Source organism: Amorphotheca resinae, assembly GCF_003019875.1.
Source record: "Amorphotheca resinae ATCC 22711 unplaced genomic scaffold M430scaffold_8, whole genome shotgun sequence".
Taxonomy (NCBI): Eukaryota; Fungi; Ascomycota; class Leotiomycetes; order Helotiales; family Amorphothecaceae; genus Amorphotheca; species Amorphotheca resinae.
In genome coordinates this window covers 1,726,464-1,747,161 of record NW_020194478.1, presented here as the reverse complement: position 1 = coordinate 1,747,161, position 20,698 = coordinate 1,726,464, and the positions used below count along the sequence as shown (strand labels likewise).

The 20,698-nt window shown below is 49.2% G+C and overlaps 8 protein-coding genes across 8 annotated transcripts; 5 read left to right on the top strand and 3 right to left on the bottom strand.

The window, feature by feature from the left end:
- Nucleotides 1-86: 86 nt before the first annotated feature.
- Nucleotides 87-2,642, bottom strand: M430DRAFT_124287 (hypothetical protein). The gene is made up of 2 exons (XM_024861910.1): nt 1,102-2,642; nt 87-990 (listed from the first exon to the last, which is right to left on the bottom strand). Exons 1-2 carry the CDS (start codon nt 2,633-2,635, stop codon nt 530-532), a joined length of 1,995 nt encoding a protein of 664 aa, XP_024719955.1. The 5' UTR covers nt 2,636-2,642; the 3' UTR covers nt 87-529.
- A 215-nt stretch (nt 2,643-2,857) lies between these two features.
- Nucleotides 2,858-4,216, top strand: M430DRAFT_104365 (hypothetical protein; the record flags this gene model as incomplete). The annotated part of the gene is made up of 3 exons (XM_024860922.1): nt 2,858-2,999; nt 3,050-3,317; nt 3,364-4,216. The coding sequence occupies 3 exons, from the start codon at nt 2,858-2,860 to the stop codon at nt 4,214-4,216; spliced, it is 1,263 nt and encodes a 420-aa protein (XP_024719954.1).
- Nucleotides 4,217-5,112: 896 nt separating this feature from the next.
- On the bottom strand, nt 5,113-5,483 carry M430DRAFT_29326 (hypothetical protein; the record flags this gene model as incomplete). Its single annotated transcript, XM_024865867.1, has 2 exons — nt 5,113-5,437; nt 5,476-5,483. The coding sequence occupies 2 exons, from the start codon at nt 5,481-5,483 to the stop codon at nt 5,113-5,115; spliced, it is 333 nt and encodes a 110-aa protein (XP_024719953.1).
- A 537-nt stretch (nt 5,484-6,020) lies between these two features.
- M430DRAFT_29325 (hypothetical protein) lies at nt 6,021-6,493 on the top strand (the record flags this gene model as incomplete). Its single annotated transcript, XM_024865866.1, has 3 exons — nt 6,021-6,096; nt 6,163-6,221; nt 6,290-6,493. 3 exons carry the CDS (start codon nt 6,021-6,023, stop codon nt 6,491-6,493), a joined length of 339 nt encoding a protein of 112 aa, XP_024719952.1.
- Nucleotides 6,494-8,580: 2,087 nt separating this feature from the next.
- On the bottom strand, nt 8,581-9,260 carry M430DRAFT_43578 (hypothetical protein). The gene is made up of 2 exons (XM_024867629.1): nt 8,928-9,260; nt 8,581-8,877 (listed from the first exon to the last, which is right to left on the bottom strand). Exons 1-2 carry the CDS (start codon nt 9,159-9,161, stop codon nt 8,869-8,871), a joined length of 243 nt encoding a protein of 80 aa, XP_024719951.1. The 5' UTR covers nt 9,162-9,260; the 3' UTR covers nt 8,581-8,868.
- Nucleotides 9,261-10,414: 1,154 nt separating this feature from the next.
- On the top strand, nt 10,415-12,518 carry M430DRAFT_260139 (hypothetical protein). Its single transcript, XM_024865328.1, has 2 exons — nt 10,415-10,598; nt 10,652-12,518. The coding sequence occupies exon 2, from the start codon at nt 10,735-10,737 to the stop codon at nt 12,508-12,510; it is 1,776 nt and encodes a 591-aa protein (XP_024719950.1). The 5' UTR covers nt 10,415-10,598; nt 10,652-10,734; the 3' UTR covers nt 12,511-12,518.
- Nucleotides 12,470-14,350, top strand: M430DRAFT_51953 (hypothetical protein; the record flags this gene model as incomplete). Its single annotated transcript, XM_024868268.1, has 1 exon — nt 12,470-14,350. One exon carries the CDS (start codon nt 12,470-12,472, stop codon nt 14,348-14,350), a length of 1,881 nt encoding a protein of 626 aa, XP_024719949.1.
- A 1,955-nt stretch (nt 14,351-16,305) lies between these two features.
- On the top strand, nt 16,306-20,407 carry M430DRAFT_67922 (hypothetical protein; the record flags this gene model as incomplete). Its single annotated transcript, XM_024869317.1, has 2 exons — nt 16,306-20,114; nt 20,377-20,407. Exons 1-2 carry the CDS (start codon nt 16,444-16,446, stop codon nt 20,405-20,407), a joined length of 3,702 nt encoding a protein of 1,233 aa, XP_024719948.1. The 5' UTR covers nt 16,306-16,443.
- Between the last annotated feature and the right edge of the window lie 291 nt (nt 20,408-20,698).

Below are 20,698 nucleotides of genomic sequence, written 5' to 3'. Positions count from 1 at the left end.
CTAGTCCAAGTTTGTTTTCACAACTCTAAATCTTTTGCTGAAAGGGACCTCTTGAAGTTAACTCAAAGTGTTCAAGGATATATAAACATGGCGATAGACTGTTCTAATCTACTTAAGCATCTTATTTCTTTTGTTCTGACGGATTTATACATTAAGCCAATGTTTTCGCTAATGAGCTATCTACGGCCAAGAGCAAGAATATCTACAGTGTTCCCAAACCACTGTCCTCTAGCGTCTCTTGATAACATCGTTCTGTTTTATCCTCGAACCTGATTCATTTCAATTCTCTGCCTTTGTAATTTGATTAGTGCGCATCTGAGATTGTCCGTTCAGAGATTCAAAGACATAATAGTCTCCTCAGGCCATATTTCAGCAATGTGAAAAGGGGCACGGGTTGCAGTCTTCAATTCAATGTAAGTACGGGTTGTCTCGCACTCTTCAAATATAAGCCTAAACTCCGCAGCAACACACTACGCTCAACGCCATACTTTTTCAAATCCGTGTCCCTGTAATATACTTCAGTCCGCGTCTAAGCCCGTGGGGCTGCCTTCCCACTCTTCTCAATTTTTCGCCTCTTTGCTCTCAGAGTCTCAGCCTCTGCATCCTTCTTCTTGTTGCTGTAAACCATCTTCTCCAAGATCTTTCTCTTCTTCCTGCTCATCATCATTTTCGCTCTCTCTAACTCCTCCTCTTCTTCCTTAGCTTTCTTCGCTGCTTTCTTCCGGGCGTCCGCCTTGGCCTTGGCTCTCGGGTCCACATCGTTTTCTTTAAGCGCCACACCAGAGAGCTCAGCTTCAAGCTCTCTCTGTCGCTGTTTGGCAGCAGCGGTAGCCTCATCCTCCTCCTCCTCCTCCTCTTCAGCATCGGAGAATCCGGCAAAATTGTCCGCTTCTTCATCAGAAGCGCCAGACTCGTCCTCAGAACCAGCCACATCCATACCCTCAGCAGTAGCATCCACCTCCATCTCGGTTAGAAGCTTTGGTTCCTGTACTGCGAGATTGTCATCCTCATCCTCCTCATCAGGCTCATCATCCTCATCACTATCAGCTTCCAATTCTTCCCCTTCTCGCTCCTCCTCATCAGGCTCATCATCCTCATCACTATCAGCTTCCAATTCTTCCCCTTCTCGCTCCTGCTCATTAAGCGGCGCGCTAGGGTCATATTGTCCTCTGACCTTCTTCACGAACGGACTGAGATGAGGAGGTAATTGAGCGCCGGGAGCGTACAGGTCCGGACGTTTTAATTCCTCATCATTAACAGAGTCCCAGATCCATTGTGGCTGCACATATATTCTGCCTGGAACACGGGAGCCCGGTTTGAGACGTTGAGCGGTTTGGTTGTCTTCGACTTCTTTTTCTGATTCAGCATCGACTTGTATGGGTGGACGATCAACAATCTGGTGCGTGATGGAGGGATCTAGCTCATTGTGTGTGTAGGCACCATCGCCGAGAACAGCATCCCAGCCAATACGTTTGCAGCCAAAGGCTCGGAGGATGAACTCGATTGGCTGTCTGGGCGTTTCACGGGAGAGGAAAAATGTGAAGTTTGAGAAGAGAGTTGACGGATCGGTAGCTGAGTATGAAGGTTGCGGTAGGATGTCTCCTCCTGGCGCTACGGGTTCGAATTTATCAATCGTGTCTGTTGGTTGCTCCTCTTCTTCGTCATTTGCCACTGTTTGTTCCGCAGCAGGCTCCTTTTCGGGCTCATTAAGTTGAAGCATGAGCTTGTCAATCTCGGCTTGGAGCTTGGGGTCTGGTTTGGAGGGTCCATTCGTAATCTGTTTCGGTTGTTCGATTATCCCGACGCCGTTCGCCTCTAATGAGAAAGCTCCAAGTTCTGCTCCTTGATCATCTCTATTCTTGTCAAACTTTGGAGGATATACCAGTCCAATGGATGTGTAGAGTCGGAAGTTGACGAATCCAAGGAGGGTCTGATAGAATTCCACGAAGGTACCCATAATCCTGAAGTCGACATCCCCAGTGACTCGTTGATTGAATCTGTACGGAACCAACCACAAAATATCCTGCCCTTGGATTGTCGCCTGGTAGTAAATGCCTTTGATGGAAAGGAAGGATTTCCGCAGACTATTAGAGACGATAAGGTAGTGCTGAAATTCGAGGCATAATCTTTCGCATCTTGCGATCATCTTCGCGGGAACAGTCGGTGTAGAGGGAAGGTTAGCGAAGAGGAAGAGCATAGATAGGCAGTCGTCCAGGTCCCTCAGCGCGTCGATAAATGTAGGATACCGTTCGCGAATAACATGGTCCAATGTGTATTTTGTCTTGCCCGTCTTCTCCGGTCTCGAGGCATTGCGCTCCAATCTCTGAGCATCGTGTGCGTCTCCTCTACCAAGAGCCTTTGAGATCTTCTTCTCCAGAGCCTTTTGCTCGCGGAACTTCTTCAAGAGTGGTTCGTGAAGAAGGTACTGGATATCTTTCGTATAGTAGAATGTGGTAGCAGCATTTGAGGTTTTGGAGGCCTTCTTCTTGTTTCGCGGTTCTCGAGGATAGATCCCCTTCCAGATGCAGAGTTTTCGAAAATCTGGGAGGCTAACCTGCAATTTCCGCACGGCCTGAGTTCTGGTAATGAAGTTTTTGGCTTGGCCAGATTCTCCCTTCTTCTTGATTCTTGCCATTGTGTTCGGAGGAGTTGGTGATCAATGAATGTGTGGTTGAAAAACGTGGGGTCGCATCAGAGACAGAAAAGTTTCGAGGAACTTTTTCAGAGAGCGGCCGCTAGCGTCACATTAGCGTCAAAGCTCGGTTCCTGAAGGACACGACTTTGTGAACTTGCGAGAGGCTGAAGCTTGGAGATCATTGAGCCTCATTCTTTTGCTCATGACTGACATATCAGCACAATGAGCATTGATAGGAGGAAAGCTGCTCTGTTTGGCGCAGCAGCAGCTGTTCGCCTCCTTCTTTTTACTGGCTTCCCAGGCCTTCCGGATTTGTTGACTGCACGCGTCGAGATCTCGACCCCGGTGACCAGCTTCAAAAGATGTACGTTTGATCATGCTCGACGCGATTGGCTTGAAGCTGACTTTCAATAGTACAAGAGGGCCTCTTCCTCTATAACCACAATGTCTCTCCTTACGATGGCGGCGTGTACCACCAAGCCCCATTGTTGCTCACTCTCTTCACCCTCCTTCCAGACTCCGCGACATATCCGATTTTCACATATACATTGTACATCTTGGTGGATCTTCTGAGCGCGCATGCGCTCATGAAGATCGCAGAGTCAGGAGAAGCTGGGTCTTCAAAACTCTTCACATCACCAAGAAAGGATAAGAAGTGGAGTAGCTTTTCAATTGCTGCTGCGTAAGCCTCGAACTCCCCAACTACTAGCCATTGCTGATCGTTGTAGATTTCTATTCAATCCTTTTACCATTGCGACCTGTATCGGGCGACCAACGAGTGTCTTTACTACCTGTGCTATACTCTATGCTATTTCGAAAGCTGTGGTGGGGGCCTCTTTTACGTCGATGCTCGCCTTGTCCTTCGCAGCTTACCTCTCCATGTACCCATTACTCCTTTTCCCGCCCCTCATTCTCCTCTGCTACGATCGACGACCGGCAAAGCGTACCGAGTCGCTTATAAGTTTCATTCTCGGAAATGCAGCTGCTGTTGGTGGTTCCATATTGTCTCTACTGCATATGTCGTTCTTGATCACTGGATCGTGGGAATTTCTGTCTTCTACGTATGGCGTCCAGCTCCTGCTCCCCGACCTCACACCCAACGTTGGTTTGTGGTGGTACTTCTTTATTGAAATGTTTGATTCTTTCCGAAATTTCTTCCTTGGCGTCTTCTGGCTCCATCTCTCCTCCTACGTAGGCGGCTTGACCATTCGATTGCGCCGTCAGCCCCTCTTCGTTCTCACAATGCTTCTCGGGATATTCGCAATCTTCAAGCCATATCCCTCGATATCAGACACCTCACTGTTTTTAGCAATGCTACCATTGTACCAGCACGTATTTCCGTTGATGCGGTACACATTCGTGGAATCTTCGATCGTGTTATACGCGACGTTGCTGGGTCCGGCCTTCTACTACCTATGGATTTATGCTGGGAGTGGGAATGCTAATTTTTTCTATGCCATAACATTGGTATGGAGCTTGGGTTGGAGCTTGTTGTTGGCTGACGCATTATTTGCGGTGTTGAGGGACGAGTGGGAGGTGGAGAGGCCTGAGATGAAGGGGAAAGAGATACGACAGGTGTAATCATCAGCTTGGCAAATGCAATTGGATTAATCAAACCGCGGAATATCCACTACGACTAATTGCTGATATTCATCTTCAACCACCATCGCTGAAATTTATATAACTCGAGGCTTATGGGACTGATGCCCATTTTGACCAAGCGAATTTACTTCCCGCGGGGGTGTTGGGAGTGCAGTGCACATTTTAGGTATTTCTCCGTTTTTCAGATAAAAACCAGCTATGCACGTGGGCGTCTCAGACTGATACTAGAGGCCTTTGTCAATATGTGGTAAGGACAGGATTTAATTCTGACTTATGCGTCTGATCATGCCACACGGAAGGATCGAACAGAGGATGAAGGAAGACGATTGACTTGATGAAAATGAGAAGGAAGGGTAGCTCTCTATACTATATATATATATATATATATAAAAAGGGGGTGCTATATACAGGGGAGAGCGCGATGTCTGCTGAATATTGATATAGGATGTCTGAGAGCCTGAATATCCCCTGTAACAGGAACTATTGACGTCAGAATATCGATCCCTGTTTAGTGCTCGGCTGGCTATATCCGACAGATGAGCAAAAAAGAGCTACCTTATTCTCTGCAGCAGATATAGATACAGGTACCTGTGGGGGAGCTAGCTGCGTGAGGTGGTCACGTGAGACGTCTTTCCCATTGAAAGCTGACGCGCAAGGCCATGCCTACCTATGATACTGTCCATTTTCACGCCCCAAGCCAAATCTCAACATTTCTTCTTTGCTTCCTAATTCAAGTTTGGATCGTAAATGATAATCTGAGGCTGTTCCAGGGATCCATAGTCCTCGTTGTATGCGGCAGTAGCCTCGTCTGACATGTCCATCAAGCTCAACCAACTTCCGACTCACTCATCACTCTCAATTCTTTGTTTCCACCATTAAGTGTGACGAGCGACACGCTTGACCCTTGGGCTGCCTGACGCCAACTCAAAGTTCCTTTCTACTTGCTTCGCCAGAATTGCCGCTTGTTCAGCTTTCAAACTCTCGACCATGGTCATGTTGATTTCCTGCATCATCTTCTTGTAGATGACGCCTCCATCTCCCGCATCTCGAAGCTCCTTGTAGCGGGCCGTGAGTCCCTCCGTTTGCTTCCACAAGTAGAAGAGGAATACTGCCCGGGTAGACCAGGACGAGACGTCGAGAAGTAGCGCGGCGAGCAGCAAGAGCCCGCTCTCTTGAGGCGGCCCTGATATACTGGAGACCCTAGTGAGACGAGATATGGAGACAATTGCCTGACACACCTGGCCATCTCAGGAGTCTGCCACTCCATCGGCTTCGAGATGCGTGACGTGAACATAAAGCTGTACGCGCAACGCAATGAAATCGTGCATAGTAATCCGGCTATTCTCATTCGTCAAGGGAGATTTCACGACCTCGGGCGACAGCGCAACGACGATTACTGTGACACACCCCGAATCGTCCCAGTGATCGATAGTCTTCAGTAACGACTCGTGTCAAAGCTGAGAGAAGGAATGATAGATCGTTGGTTTATTCGCGACGAGACGGACCCAGACAACATACAAATCTCACTTCCATTGTACAAGAGGGGGAAGGCTCCCTTCCAGGAGTCGTATTCACTTTTGTCATCTTCGAAGAGTAAAAGCCTCGCGAATTCTACCTCAGGTTCGTGGGTCGTATACGGGGTTGTTCATTTGTTGAGGGGCCGGCGTTTCCTTCTGGGAAAGTGTCCGGCATCATGTGCATCTTTTTTGTGTGGAAATATCGTTTGTACCAAGCCCGCCCTTGACCATACGAAGGAGACCAAAATTCGACGTCAGATTCTTCGATGCCTATACAAGTTGCTCTCGGTTGGCGTCTAGGGCTTGAATATTTCAATCCTATTTTTGATGAACTATACTGTGGTAAGTAGGCGATAAATAACATAAAGCTCTTTGCATACCTTCGGAAGGAATCTAAGAGACCTCCAGTACTTGCTCAGAATGCCACTGAGTTGCTTATTGTCGGCGTGAACTTCACAGAATTCCCGGTACGTCTTGCAAAGACGAAAACTTGACAAATAGCGACGACAACGACAGTAGAATTGACAGCGACAAGAGAATTGACAGCGACAAGAGAATCGACAGCGACAAGAGAATCGACAGCGACAAGAGAATCGACAGCGACAAGAGAATCGACAGCGACAAGAGAATTGACAGCGACAAGAGACTTGAGAGCGACAAGAGATGGTATAATGCGGAAATGTCCGACGGGTCTAGGGTTTTGGTTTTGGTTGTTCTTCCTCCTGCTCGGGGGCACTAGGCTTTGTAGGGAGGCGTTCGTACGTTCTAACTGCCGTACTATGAACCTTTTGATACCTGTCGAAGTTCCAGGATTCGAAAGACTGACACGCGGGGTTAGCTACGTGATTGGCACGGACCGGATCGCGAATCGCGAAGCTGCGGGGTGGTGGGGTTAAGAGGGACTGTGGAGACGAACCGATGAACTACTGTAAGTTTGTAACAGGTCGACCTGTTGGTAGATGATGAGGTGCAATCTGTTACCGGACTGAAGATAATCGGAGTCTTGGTAATTGAAGGTATTGCCCATCTATCGGGTTAAGAATAAACACGGAATAAAGTTGATTCTTCTTGTGTTGTTGGAGGAAAGGAGGAGAGAGAGCGGTTCTTGAGTTGATAAATACAGTGTGGGGAGCTGTGCGTTGCGCGCTAAATTTAACCGATTGATTGTACGCGAGTTTGTCACGTGGCACATACTAGTGCCTACCTCGATATTTGATCTGAACGCCGATCTATTCATCCACTCTAGGATCCTCTATATGTCTCTATATCGATTATACCATCTTTCACTCAATCAAGTCAATTATTGTCTTTCAAATCCCTTCCATGTGACAAAAGTTGGTTTAGTCAAAATCCTTTACAAATTGGCTACATACTGCCACGTGCGTTCTCTCTCCTTCTAACCCGACCCTTTTCTCTTCCTCTCTTTCTGTACGTGTTGGTGTCCTGATTTTCCTTTTATCCCCTTCTCCTCTCTCCACATTCTGTTCCTTCTTTGGGGGGCTGATTAGTTTCCATCTGCCTTTCTCTATGTGCAGCAATATTCCCGCTGTCCATTGTGCTCGCCCTCTCAGCACAACCCTTTCGAATCACATCATATTTCTCTTCCTGTACGGGTCAAGGAGTCTGTTCGTCCCAGAGTTCATTAATAACCCCAAGAGGACAGCCGGGAGCAGTTGGGAGAAAGGGCACTGCGGGAATTCCGGGTGTGCTGCGCATAATGAATAAGCTGGACTCTGAATTTCTCAAGAAAGTGAAGGGCCTATCTCACCCACTTAGGCACTAATAAGACTATCAACGTTCTCAGCGGGAACTTCATAAGTCCTGACAATGATAATCGGCCGATCTCCCGGATACACTCTCTCCTCAGACGATGGGGGAGGATCAATGATTGTTACTTCTCCGTTTGAGGGCATAGAAATGATTCTAGGACGAACATTCGAGGCGTCAGTTGGCTCTGATGTGGAGCGTCTGTGAGAGAAGGGGCGGAAGAAGAGGATGCGTGAGACCCGATGCCGGCTTAGTGCAACCCTCGAGACAGTGGGCACGCGCTCGGGAAAGGAGTCCGACATGTTGATATGAATGAGGATGTGGGTTCCCTAGACATATATGCTAGGACCTTGACGAGGTTCGGGTCCAGATGAATATGGATAGAAACTGGAAAGGAGTATCCTTGGGTATAAGTCAACCCGGGAAGCGGAGGATTGAAGAATCAGAAATAGGAAATGCGATTTTGTGAAGCAAACGAGCGAACAATCTGGCACGGAAATGGGGTGCAGTTCCGGGGGTTTTGATACCTCCTCTGAGCTCTACTGAGCTTCGCGTGACATCGATCCTGAAGTGCTGACGTCTTGGATCGAGCACTCCCATCTCTAACTCTGGTTCGCCAATCAAATGGTCGTCGGTGTTTCTTTCGCATGGTTCGGCAGCTAAGGGTGTCAACCCACAGTCTGTTGATCTCTGTCATTAAACATTACTAGTACATGGGAGATATTTCTAAGTGGTTGATATTTGCCATGGCCCACCGTTCAACATCTTGCGCGCCCGCAATTGACCTGGAACGTCATTCCCTTCGTAATATTTGTTCGTAAGGTTTCAGGTCTCACGCGTGCTCGACCTCGCATCGCGGACACTTCAACCAAACCGTCTCGATATAGAACATTGTTCTCATGGCTAAGCCTGCTAATTGCCCACAAGTATCCCTACCTGATTGTCCACAGCAACAGTATTCGACAAAATCCTATCGACTCGCTCCTCAAGGTCTCTGTCAGAATGCCACCCTCGGCCAACCGATTCGAGAGGTACAATTGAAGGGTGGGTTTTGAGGATGGCGGATGAGGAAAAGGAAACAGAAAGACGAGGGAGATAAAAGAAGCTAGAACGTAGAAGGAGCTGGTCTACTTGCTCGAATGACTTGTCTCTACACAGGAACGCAAAAGTAGGTGAAGATAATCCAGCAAGCGGCAGCACTGCCGTAGTTAAATCCGACTTTCGATTGCAAATTGGCGTATGGCACATCTAGTAACCATGTGCCGATCTGGGGAATCACGTACCGGGTAACAGATCACTCAAACATGCACATTCGACGGCCAAACCGAGCGCTCACCAAAGTACCAATCATGACACCTGCCCAAGCAGTTAGCCACGACTTCTTGTGGCAATCTTCCCTTGCATACCACAAGCAAATCCGGGGAGGCCCATTGAACATTGAAAGCCAGCGTGCTTCCAGACCCCATGACTTCGTCTTCGCGTGTACCTCCAAACCGGTGCTCAAAGACATCCATAGCCTGGGCGGTCGCATAACCCTGGTCGTCGAAAACAAAGTTGAAACTCGATATTGCAATCAAAGCGCAGGACGGAGCCAGCTGTCTGTTGAAGTATTTTTGGACGTGCGTGGTTCCCCAAACCATTTTGGTCGTATGAAGACCGCGATAATGTGGTATGGTCTGTATGGACCGCGGAATAGAAGTAAATTGGGCGGTCAACAAAAGCAAAGGCCGAAAGCATATCACTTCCGGTTGTATGTTGAAATGGTGAAGCAGCAAGCGGGAACGGCGGGCCAGGCGGTTCCAGAGCGGCAACGGCAGCGGAGGTCATCCTCGCTTAAGGCGTCGCGTCCATACCTTAATCCAACATCAATTCAACACGATCTAGTTAGGAGCCTTCCTAGACTTCAAAGAGCCCTATTGTATGTTAACGGAAGTAAGGAAAAGGGTTTTGGTACCGCGCTCCACTAGAAGGGCGCTAACGAGATGAGAAGACCAGACCTTTTTCCGTCAAAGGACCTTGACCCGGCAGAGGAAAATTACTGGCCGAGTGAGCCCGAAACGGGAGCGTTGAGTGTGGGCATTAAAAAAGCTGCCACAATGCTTAGATCACGGTCATATCACGGTCTGTATGGATCATACTTCTCTTGCAGAAGCCCTCTTAAGGTCAAGGACCTGTCAAAGGCAAGCGGTCGGTGTGACTAGCGGATTGGCGCCTTTTCCTTTCGAAGTACCAACATAGGTAGTTACATGGAATGGATATCAAGCACCGGCCTGGCACCCAGCACATGAAATGCTGATGGACTGTCCCGCATGGTGACCGAAGGGGCTCCGCCGGTAGAGGGTATCTCACTTTCACTTGTACCCTCGACTGTTAGAACTTTGACCCCGCCGAAGGGAGAAAGGAATGTTCATCTTCAATATGTCTACCCTGTGTAGACACGACGATCGTTACAATGCTCATCGCTCCCACATCTTTGCCCTGTGGGTCAGCAGCCACTGGAACATTCGTCGAATCGTCGCCACCCCCAGAAGTACTTTCTGATGCTCAGCAGCCTTTGAAGTTCGGACCAACCGTTGTCACCCCTAGAAGCATCTTTCGACATTCGAACACCTCCATATCGATCTAAGACGCTCACTGGACGATGCACAACGGCCTGATCAGTACACAACGGTCCGAAAAGACGTTAAACTAGCCACCGTCCGAAATAGACGTTAAACTAAAGGTACCAAGTCAATGGCGTCCTCCAGCCTTGACGTTTGCCATGACAAGCGGAAATTTGACCACACGAACTAGCCACTGTCCGAAATAGACATTAAACCAGTCCAGGTCCGTAAAGACATTAAACTAAGGTACCAAGTCAATGGCGTCCTCCAGGGCGGAAATTTGACTACACGAATTAACAAACACGAAAGTGAATAATATCACTACGAGGAGGAGCGCGCTAAGCGAGATCGATCTCCTCGACAGAATCGACCCCGCCGTTCTCCCTACATTTTTCCTACCCACCTGTCATCCACACCGTCTTCGACTCTTCCCAAGTCCCCCATCACCCTGGTACGGCTGAGTGCAGATCACCTGTAAGCTACTCCCCTCCCACCTGTCATTCCCGAGAAGCTTACAGCCCTCGCAGTCTTCCCCGTCATGGTGCCGGCTGTTGAGACCGAGCCAGCGTCCACTATCCTGTCCCTTCCTGCTGCTCCTGCGCTCTGAGCCATGGACCCGTCCAACGCGGCCGATCAATGGGTCGCCACAGGCACCGGGATTCTAGAAGCCCCAGCGAATGAAGCTGAGGAGATCCAAGAGATCCAAGAGATCCAAGTCTTCCGCAAGGAGGACGTACACCAGGAATATTTTTTTGATCCGTGGGCCTATGTCGCCATCAATGGCAAGACCTACGGGAAGGCGGTGAATTGTAGCTTGATCTTCGACACGCTCACTGCCCCAACAACCCGTCTCATTCTTGATTGTAGGGAGAAGTTCTTTAAATCAGAAATCGCTATCGAGGGTATCATAGAGCGGGATATGAGCCCCAAGTACAACCCAGAGGGGTCCCGGTACTACCATTTCTCGGTCAACATCACCGGCCGTGATATTTTCAACTGGACTGTCCAACCTCCGAACTCTTACACCCTGCCTGCCTATTTCAATCCTCTGTCAGATTGGGTTTCTGATGAAAAGTGTCTCGTCAGCTTCGACGTTGGCCCAGTCCGGATTTTCAATTCCGCTGTGCCTAAGCTTCTCGACTCGAAGGCGGAGGCCGACCTCAAAGAATTCTTTCACGACATCCGTGAAGCCAAGCTGCAGAATAAGCCGTTTCACTTCGAAATTATCACCCTATACTTTGCGGAGGAAGGAGAGACATATGACAGCGTGATGAAGCTCATGGAGGATAAAATCAACAATGATAAGGCGGTGGATCCGACCCTATATTGGATCAAAAACTCCCCTAACGCGCATATGCTCCGACAAGAGAACATCTTTGCCCCTCGAGAACGTCCAGCTCTCAGTGTTGAGAACCTAGTTAGGAAACTTCGTCGGACCCAACCCTCCCACCTTGACCTTAAGGTGCATGCCGTGTACTGCGAGGTAGACGAGTGGCTTTATGAGCGTGGGCTCGCTGCCGAGATTGCAGCTGTAAAGTTCATGGTCACTTTTGAAGAGGTTCCAGGATCGGCTTTCATGATCAACAGAAATGACAACAAGCTGCCAAAGATGTATATCTCGAGTATACGTTGGGATAACAAGAAGATGGAGCGTCCACGCCTAGGTGACTCTTTTGTTATGGTCATGCCTTTCAAGGTGCCAGACCCGCCCAAGTGCCTAGACGGTCCTAAGAAGCAACGTCCACCGCCACCTCGGGATGATAGGGATGAGGACGATGTCGTGGACCACGGGGACTACATCACAGTTCGAGAATCACGAGCCGAATACTTCGAACGCAGTGAGCAGGCGCGAATGGATGATCTAGAAGTCAAGCGCACTTTGTGGCATGCTCGACTGCTCGAGTCTTCTGAGCTTAACGCTCCGGGCCAACCTCTCATGAAAGTCTTTCGCCCTAAAGAACCAAAATGGGAAGGCCTTCATGACGCACCAACAGTCGGAACTGTTATTCCTGCTACCGAAACTCGTATTAGAAGCCTTGCACGCCGCAGACAGTATATTGCCAAGGACGCCCCACGCCACGCGGTTTACATTAAGAAGACCCTATCTGACCAGACCTACAAGGACACGCTACGAGGACTAAATGAGCTGTTCGAAAAATACAAGGAAGATCTCTCACAGACTGTTCTGCGCCACCATTTAGTGGGTTACCTTACTGATGGCAACGTGGACGCGGTCTTCCCGCCGCTAGATTTTTTCAGTACTTGTGTCCCGGACTACAAAAGGTTTGCTGCGAACCTCACCAAGTACCAACGCGACCGTTTTTTCCAGGCTGCACAGGTTCAACATGGCGTTATGCTTGTCGAGGGGGGGGGCTGCTTCCGGTAAGACACGTCTGGTTCTGTCATATGGACTTGCCCACGCCGCGAATTTTAAGGCAGCAAATCAACTTATCGTCACGACGGACACGAACCAGTTGGTAAATGAGTTGATGGACCGCATCAAAGGGATGGCTTCCACCTATGCTGTTGATGGCATTCGTATAGTCCGAGTTCATTCGCTGCCTGCTGAGGACTCGCGTTTTATTCACCAGCATGTCCCAGGAAAACGGGCCTGTTCGTTTTTCCAAGACCACATTAGTACTGATTGGCTAGTACAAAACCTCCTGGACGACATTGGCAAGCAGGCTCAGGATAAAGCTACAGCCGGGGACACGCGTTTTGACGCTAAGATCTCAGATCTCTCCCTTAACCAAGCGATGATCCAGGAGATCAAGGCGAACCCCGGTAGGTGGGAAGTTCTGATAAGAAAGATGCGGTCATTGAGTCTTAGCTCTGATGGTAGCTCTGCCAGCGAGGCAGTGTTAAAAGAGGTTAATGCATTGGTCGCCGAGCTTCGTCGAAAGATTCTACGCGACGCGCACATTATTGGAATTACATGCGACCTACTTTTACGCAAGGAAGTTTGTGACGCGGTCGCCCCAACGATGCTTATCAAGGACGAGGACCCGCGCTCCCGCCGCACAAAGTTTATGGCGATTATTGGTCTACTACCTACCTTAAAGGTTGTCGTTCTCGCGGGAGACACTAGGCAGAAAGGGCCCTTCATGAATACGGACAAAGCAGATGTCCCGGCTACGTTCGCCAAGTTCGGGATGTATACTGCCTTCCAGTTCTTTAAAGATTCGGGACTTGGTGTCATCTCTCTGTATGAACAGCACCGAATGTTCAATGCTCCCTACGTCGATTTTATTAGTCGTCACTACTATAACGATGCCCTAGTTGACGGTAATGCCACACGTCCTAGACCCGCGCAGGTTGGTTTTTGCAAGAACCTCATGAAGCAGCTGTTTCAGGTCAACAACAATTACGCCTTCATAGTCTGTAACAAGACCCGCGCGGAGAAAGAGGAAGGGGGCGTTTCGCTGACTAACCTTCTAATTCAACACCATCTATTGCAGAAGCTCATTGTTCTGAAGGGTCTATTAGACTGTGGATCAGAGGCTACGCTCGGCTTCAAACCGGAATCATTTACAGTAGCGGTAATATCTAGCTACCTCGGGGTTGTGAACTGGATGAAGATGATGATTCATAAACACCTCGACAAGCGCTTCACAGCACACGTTTTCGAAGTCGTGCAGGGTCTTGAAAAGGACTTGGTCTTCAGAGTCAACCCTAATACACGCCTCACTCCCTTTGCTGGCGCAGCAAAAGACAACCTCGTGGCTGACACGCGCTGGCGTTATGGCTACTGCATCCTGGCCACTAGCGAGTCCTTGGATTCCAACACCTACGGCAAACCTACCGAGTATTATATGACGGTTAGCCCCACAACTCGAAACGTGTACGGACAGTACCAGTTCGCCTGTATTGTCGACAGCATGCGGGAAGTGGACCTAGATGCTGATGCTGGTGTCGAGTGCCGAAAATGCGGAGGCTATGGCCACGAGGCAGATAATGAGTCATGCCCTTTCCACGGCCGAGCTTCCTGTTTTAACTGCGGTGCGTTTGGCCATACCCACGACAAATGCAAGGATCCGATCATTTCTGCAGCGCCGGCTCAGGGCAAAGGCAAGCGAGGCTGTTTTCACTGCCACGGTGACCACGACAAGATTGATTGTCCCCATCCATGGGACGATACGGTGGAGACAGGGATGCTGGAGAAAGTAGCACAGGAACCAGTGAACTGGGATACTACCGGGGTGAAGGACACGAGCTTCGGTTGGTAAGGGAGAGCCAACATGGTTGGGTTTGATGGGTGGCTAGTTTTATGCTCCCATTCTTTTTTCACTTCTTCGACACCCTGTTCTTTCAACTTTTGAGTCGATCTCCGAGTTTTATTCGGAGTCGGTCACCCCTTTCACTTCTCTACTTGCTTCTTTTTAGTATCACGGTATGGAGGGAATGTCACGCATGGTAATGCCATTATGGAATGTTACGATGGAGTGGAATGGAATGGAATGGAATGGCTCTCGTTCTCTGGGAGAGAATGTTCATGGGGAAACGAGGTTTAGATCCACCGTCCTCGCTTGATCTATTGACAGTATTAGCAATAGAACTGTCTACACATCCTCAAAACAGAAGTTGATCATAGAGTGACTGCCTTCTCTGTTTAAGCGTCCAAAAACTCGTAACCGTCTGCTTTTTTTAACCGTCAAGACTGTCTTAATTGTCTATATATTATCTACTTGTTGTCTTCATATACCTTTCCGGCTAGTATTCCAGCTCCACCAACTCTTGGGGGCTCTCGAGAGAGGACTTCCGAAATTCCGCTTGGCCATTTCTCGATCATCCCATGTCACCGAGACACTCCCCATGGTCTGTATAAAATAATAAAACATGATCAGCACCGGCTTTGAGAGCATACCGCAGCTTGTAGGTAGCAGTTTGTGAACTTAGTGGAGCGGGACGCGAAGGCATCGATGTTGGGAGTTCTGACCGTGGAATTGCCGAAACATCGTAGAGAGTCGTAGCGGAGTTGGGTCGGACATGTCGCGTGCTCTTGGGAATCACCCATGATTTCGCGGGCACTTGATAGAAGGGTATTTTGAACCAAGTGAGAAGCAGATGCAATTATTGAACAGTACTCGGAGATTCTGGAATTTGCCTAGGTAGTTGATATACCTTAGATTGTTGTGTCAGTAGCCGGCGACGGCCCGTAGAACCAAAGCCGTTGCCGTTGTCGTTCCCGTTGCCGTAGCCGGTAAATGGACGACCCTTTAACCGCCCGCAAGACGATTGTACAATAACAAGGCCTTTATCGCTCACCATGGCAACATAAAGGATTGAGTCATCCGAGAGGTCTGAAATCATCGGATATCTGAAAGGTTGCACATGATCAAGAGATGAAAGAGAGTTTGAGAAATTGGAGATTGATAACAGGACGCTTGAGGGAAAAAGTGGAGAGTATGAGAGGAACATATCTATTGTTCACTGTCGGGAGAGCATTTATAACTTCGATATATCTTAAAAGTCCTCTTCCCTGAGAAGGACACTTTCATCACCTTGTCCTTTCAAAGGATACCTAAATCCTTCTGCTGCATTTGCAATAGAACACATTTATATAATCGAGTCGAATACCTACCTCTAGGTCGAGGGAGAGGATGCCTTAGCAAAAAGTAAAGGCAAACAAGCAGACAAAAGGGGGGCAAATTGGCCACTACCAGAGGCTAGAGCTTAGAGGAGAGCTTTCTGTTTTGCGGTGTTAAAAATAGGGTTGAACTAAATCCCGCCGGGCCACTTGGACCGTCTCCACTTGGTGAGGTGACAGAGGTCTCGTTAACATTGCCTGATCAGAGAAAAAGCAGAAGGTTCTATGTAACCTGACTTGTTAAATGCCCTTGATGATATTTGCACTCCCGCAGGGGAGAAGTACAAGTGACTCGGTGGGCGAGGGGGAGGGAGAAAGTACAAGAGGAGAACGCATTTCAAGGAGACCCGGCCAATTACTGGAATCTCTTTTGAGTACCTACCTTATGTAAGGACATATGACGTTATCATCATCTCTGCGCTACTCAATTCCAAGAGCTGTAAGGGACCTTAAGGAATAATCGAGACCCACGATCAGTCTATTCTTATCGAGATACGCGTGCTTAGTCAGCGCTGGGCCAGACCGAGACCACTGACGCTGACGCGTTGAAACACGCCTCATTCTCCACGCACGTGAGACGTCTAGAGCTGAAGGTGGGAGGACAAGACAATACCCAACCACTCTTGCTTGAGGCCTCACCAACCCTTCCTGCGACTTGCGCCTCGCGACAATGGCATCGTGTGCAATGACCTGAATGCTGTCACAAACGAAGAGCTCGTATGAGCAACAAACATGTCATCCGATCATGCTACGCTCGACTTCTCACCACGCCGAGTTTCCTCCAACGCCTCACTACTCGAGCGTCGCGCAACCCCCAGTACGGTTTCCAGCTCCAAAAGAGGATTCAGTGCTGCGAGCAGCGAGACTGGTGAATCGAGTGCTGCGGCAAGTAATCGGAATAGTCTGTCGGCATCGAACGATGGGCTGCTAGACGGGATGGCTGAGAAAAACGACCCGTTCGAGGGTGCAGTGCCGGCTAAGATTGGCAAAGGGAGCCACAGGAGCCATAGGAGCAGGAACGGCGGGGGCTTTCTGCTGTCGAATTCCGTTTTTGAACCTCCCCCCGGCGATGCAGAGGCGGCCTTGGAGCACACCGCACACCGACCATCGTCTAAGAATCGGAAAGGCAAATCAGTCGTGCGCATCGAGGAGAGGAAACAAACAAAAAAACGATCGGATACTGCGCTGCGGCTAGGCGTTGGTAACAGTCCGCTGGGTGCCACTGTAACTACAGCTGGGACAGACAATGGCTTAGACGGAGATACAACCGAAGATGTTGGGAACCACACTGCCACGAAGGCCAAGGGTATAGGGCTTGATGTTGATTCTACGCAGATTGTCAATCTCGCGCTGAATCTCAGCGAGAGTAGACGCAATGCGGCACGGAGGAGCTTGTCAGCAGCAGCCCCCCCAATTTCAAACGCATTTGGGGAAAGTTTCACCGGCGGCGGGAGTCTTCGACAACATCTACAACAGCAAAGGCGGTCGTCTAGGAATTTGTCCCCCAAATCAGAAAGAGTTGACCGTTCCCTTACTGCATCTCCTCGAATTGGGTCAAGTCAGAAAATCCACAGCCCTTTGCACACGTCATTCGATACTGAACCAGATGGCGGTTACAGGTATCATTTTACTGCATCTACGCTGGCACGGGCGGAAAAGGCCAAGAACGCCATTGGACTCATGGCTGAGTATCGTCGATTGCTACAATATGTTCCGCCGTTGAAACCACAAGGAATTGAAAGAGCAACGACAGCAACTAGCTCTGAATCTCCTCTAGCTTCGCTGCTCACTCCGTCGCGAACTGCGGAGACCACTTCATCTACCCCGCGCCAACTTGGGAGACAGTACAACCCATTACAGTATATTAGGAACCGAAAAGTCAGAGCTCGAGAACGGAAGTCTATCGATGCAGAGGCACAAGGCTTTGAGGACTTGGCCAGAGTATCGTCATGGGTGGATCAAGTTGCGGCAGAAGCTTTGTCTAACGAGTATCAGGAGGCGGATTGCCTTCCAATGCCTCCAATTTCTAAGGCGGAAGAAGTTTCCTCATCACCGCGGACATCACCTCAAGCGAAGAGCCAAAACGCAAACCCGAAAGTTAAACGACCTCGAATTGACTGGGTCACCAATCCAGCGGACATGATTGCAGATTTGTTCTGGATGGAACAGGATGACAATAAGAAAATGATTGAGGATCGCTCTGGTCGAAAAATCTTCCCGCCAAGCGCGGAACTGAAAAGACCACCGTCTCGTAGGGATGGAGAACCAGAGCCGCAAGAGACTCCCGGGCTAAGAGTCCAGAAGTCTCCTGATCTTCGAATCGACACGAAACTCCCTGAATTCAGGTCTCTGAAGGGAGATTCAGACAGGCATTTTGATAGTGTTACATCGAGGGCAAAACAAAGGCTACGAGATGCAACGCGCATACATCATGGTCATAACGGCTCAGTACGCGAGCTTCACCTCCTGAGAGCTCGGAGTCCTTCTGATTCGGACTCTTCTGACACTGACGGAGTCCATCATCCAAGACGTAAGCGTAGTGGAACGGCAGATAGCCGGGATCGCGGGAAGGATATCTTGGAGAAACAGATGATGGAGGTGCTGGAAAGGGAAATGAGGCAACAGGAGTGGAGTGTGCCGCATGGATCCATTGAATCCCAAACCGATGGCCCTCTTCTCGTTGGGAGTAGTTCACGTGGACACAGCAGGTCCGGATCATTTGCAGCGAAAGCAAATCGCCAGCGTCTAAATTCGATGGTTCATGACTCGTCAGGGCGACCAAGCCTCGAAGTTCCCCCTCTCAATCCTCGAGGCTCGTTAGAAGAATTGGACAGTACTGCACCGAATTCGCCTCAAACTAAAGCCTGCCAAATTGCCAATACATTCGTACCGAGTATAGCTATGGATTTGTCACCACCCCCGCGTCAAATTTCTCCAACGAGGCATCATATGTCAAAGGTTAGATCCAGGATAAATCCATTCCATGAACATAGTCGGACGGACAGTCGAGGACGGAAAGATACTCTGGAGACGCCGGTTTCCGCGCCGCCTTTGAGCCGAAATGAGATGCCTTCCGAGAGCCCCGAGACTCCAGAACGAAGGAAGCGGTCAATGAGTCCAGCCAAGAAGATTTCGACTAGAAAGACGGACGACAGCTCCAAATCCTCTGGGAAAGCCAGCGTGCGCAAAGGTAAAGGGGGAGATGAACCTTCCAGTTTCCGAGGATTATTCAAAGCTACTCGAGGTCCTGTCGCTAGAGTTAGCGACTTTCTCTGGAGAAAGGAAAGCTCACCAATAACGGGGACATCTTCTGGCTTTTCTACTGATGAGTCTGATGTCGAGGATCTTCGTGCTACAAAGAGCAACGTGGAGAAATATTCTCGTGAAAATTCTGCGGAGCCCCCTTCTGATGATAATGATGATGCCTTGGCGTTGAAAGGAAAGGAATATAGTCATGTTGGGATGCCTGTCTTCATCTCGTCAACTGAACGCCATGGACGACATGAAAACGTTGGGGCTGGTATTGATACCAGTTCGGAACGGCAAGCTCGTGAAGAACGCAGGAAATCATCACGGGCCAACCTCCTCGAAGTCCCGCCCCGGATAGATATACAACATGCGTCTCCATCATCTCCTGAGCTTGAACCCTCTCGACGCTATTCCTCAGTCTCGGATCTCGAATCACGTCGAGGTAGTCTCCGCAATGGCGTTGAGAGTGCGGACGCTCGCCTCAACGCCATTCTTGGCTTCCCTGGACGACGATCGTCTAATTTGCCTGTCACTGGCCTTTCCAGTCTCGAAACAACCCACGGCAAGCGCCCGACACTGGAGGGGAACCGGCAATGGAGTATTTCTGATCGCGGTGTTTCTCCTCATCGTGGCCCAATGACGAAGAGGGAAATTGCTCGTGTGCGAGCACTCCTCCTTTCCTCCGGGATCAAAGCGAAGGAAATCTCTCGACGAGCTGCTGAGACTAAGGATCTCTGCAACACGGATGAGAAGCCTTATTCTGACATCGCCAAATTGGCACATGAGAAAGTCAATCCGGTTCAAAAATCCGAACAACATCTCCTTGCTGCAAGAATTATATCCGATGATATACAGCTCTCGTCACGTATGTGGCAGGCTACTGCAGATAGCTTCTGCAACACCACTGTTCAGGAAATAATTGGTCGTGTTGATCACCTTCATTCTATTATAACAGACAATCTCACGCCGATGGTGAGAACAGCAGGCGACGAAGCGGACGAAGTCTCTAAAGACCTCGTTACTTCTCAAACCCTGCAAGTCAAACGAATCATCGATACGATGGACAAGATGATGCGGAGACGTAGGAGGAGATTCAGGTGGCTGCGACGAGGAGGTTGGGTAATTGTTGAGTGGGCGCTTGTGGGCGTTATGTGGTTCGTGTGGTTCCTGGTAGTATTTACCAGGATCGCGATGGGCTTAGGCAAGGCAGTGGTAGGCTCCGTCAGGTGGTTACTTTGGTTGTAATTTCAAATATTGGATTCCTGCACTTCAAGCGGGGGGATTCATGGTATAGGATGGAATCCCAAAAGATGTTGGGAACGGTACATATTTAATACCCAAATAATTAATTGGTTTAATACATACCCCGAGTCTGGATCTACTTATGTTTTCTGGCAACTCCTTGATCATGTCTAGGTCACTTAATTTGCCAACCTTGCCAAACTAGTTGATATCCAAGAACATGAAAGAGATTACAAAAGCTCTTTAAGGGGGGTAGGTAGCTTTGAAAAAACAAACCAGGTCAAACTCTTCTAAACCCATAACCCAAATACGTACATATCTCCAGCCGTCAAACATTCCCAGCATCCCCTTTCCTCATTCCCTCTCCAGTTCGGGAAAGTGAATAACTCAAACACCACTCTCTATCTTCCGCACAATCTTGAACCACAAAATTCCGCTCCTAGTAAGCGAGCGCCCGGGTTCGGAAACTATATATGTCGGGTTCAGAAACTATATA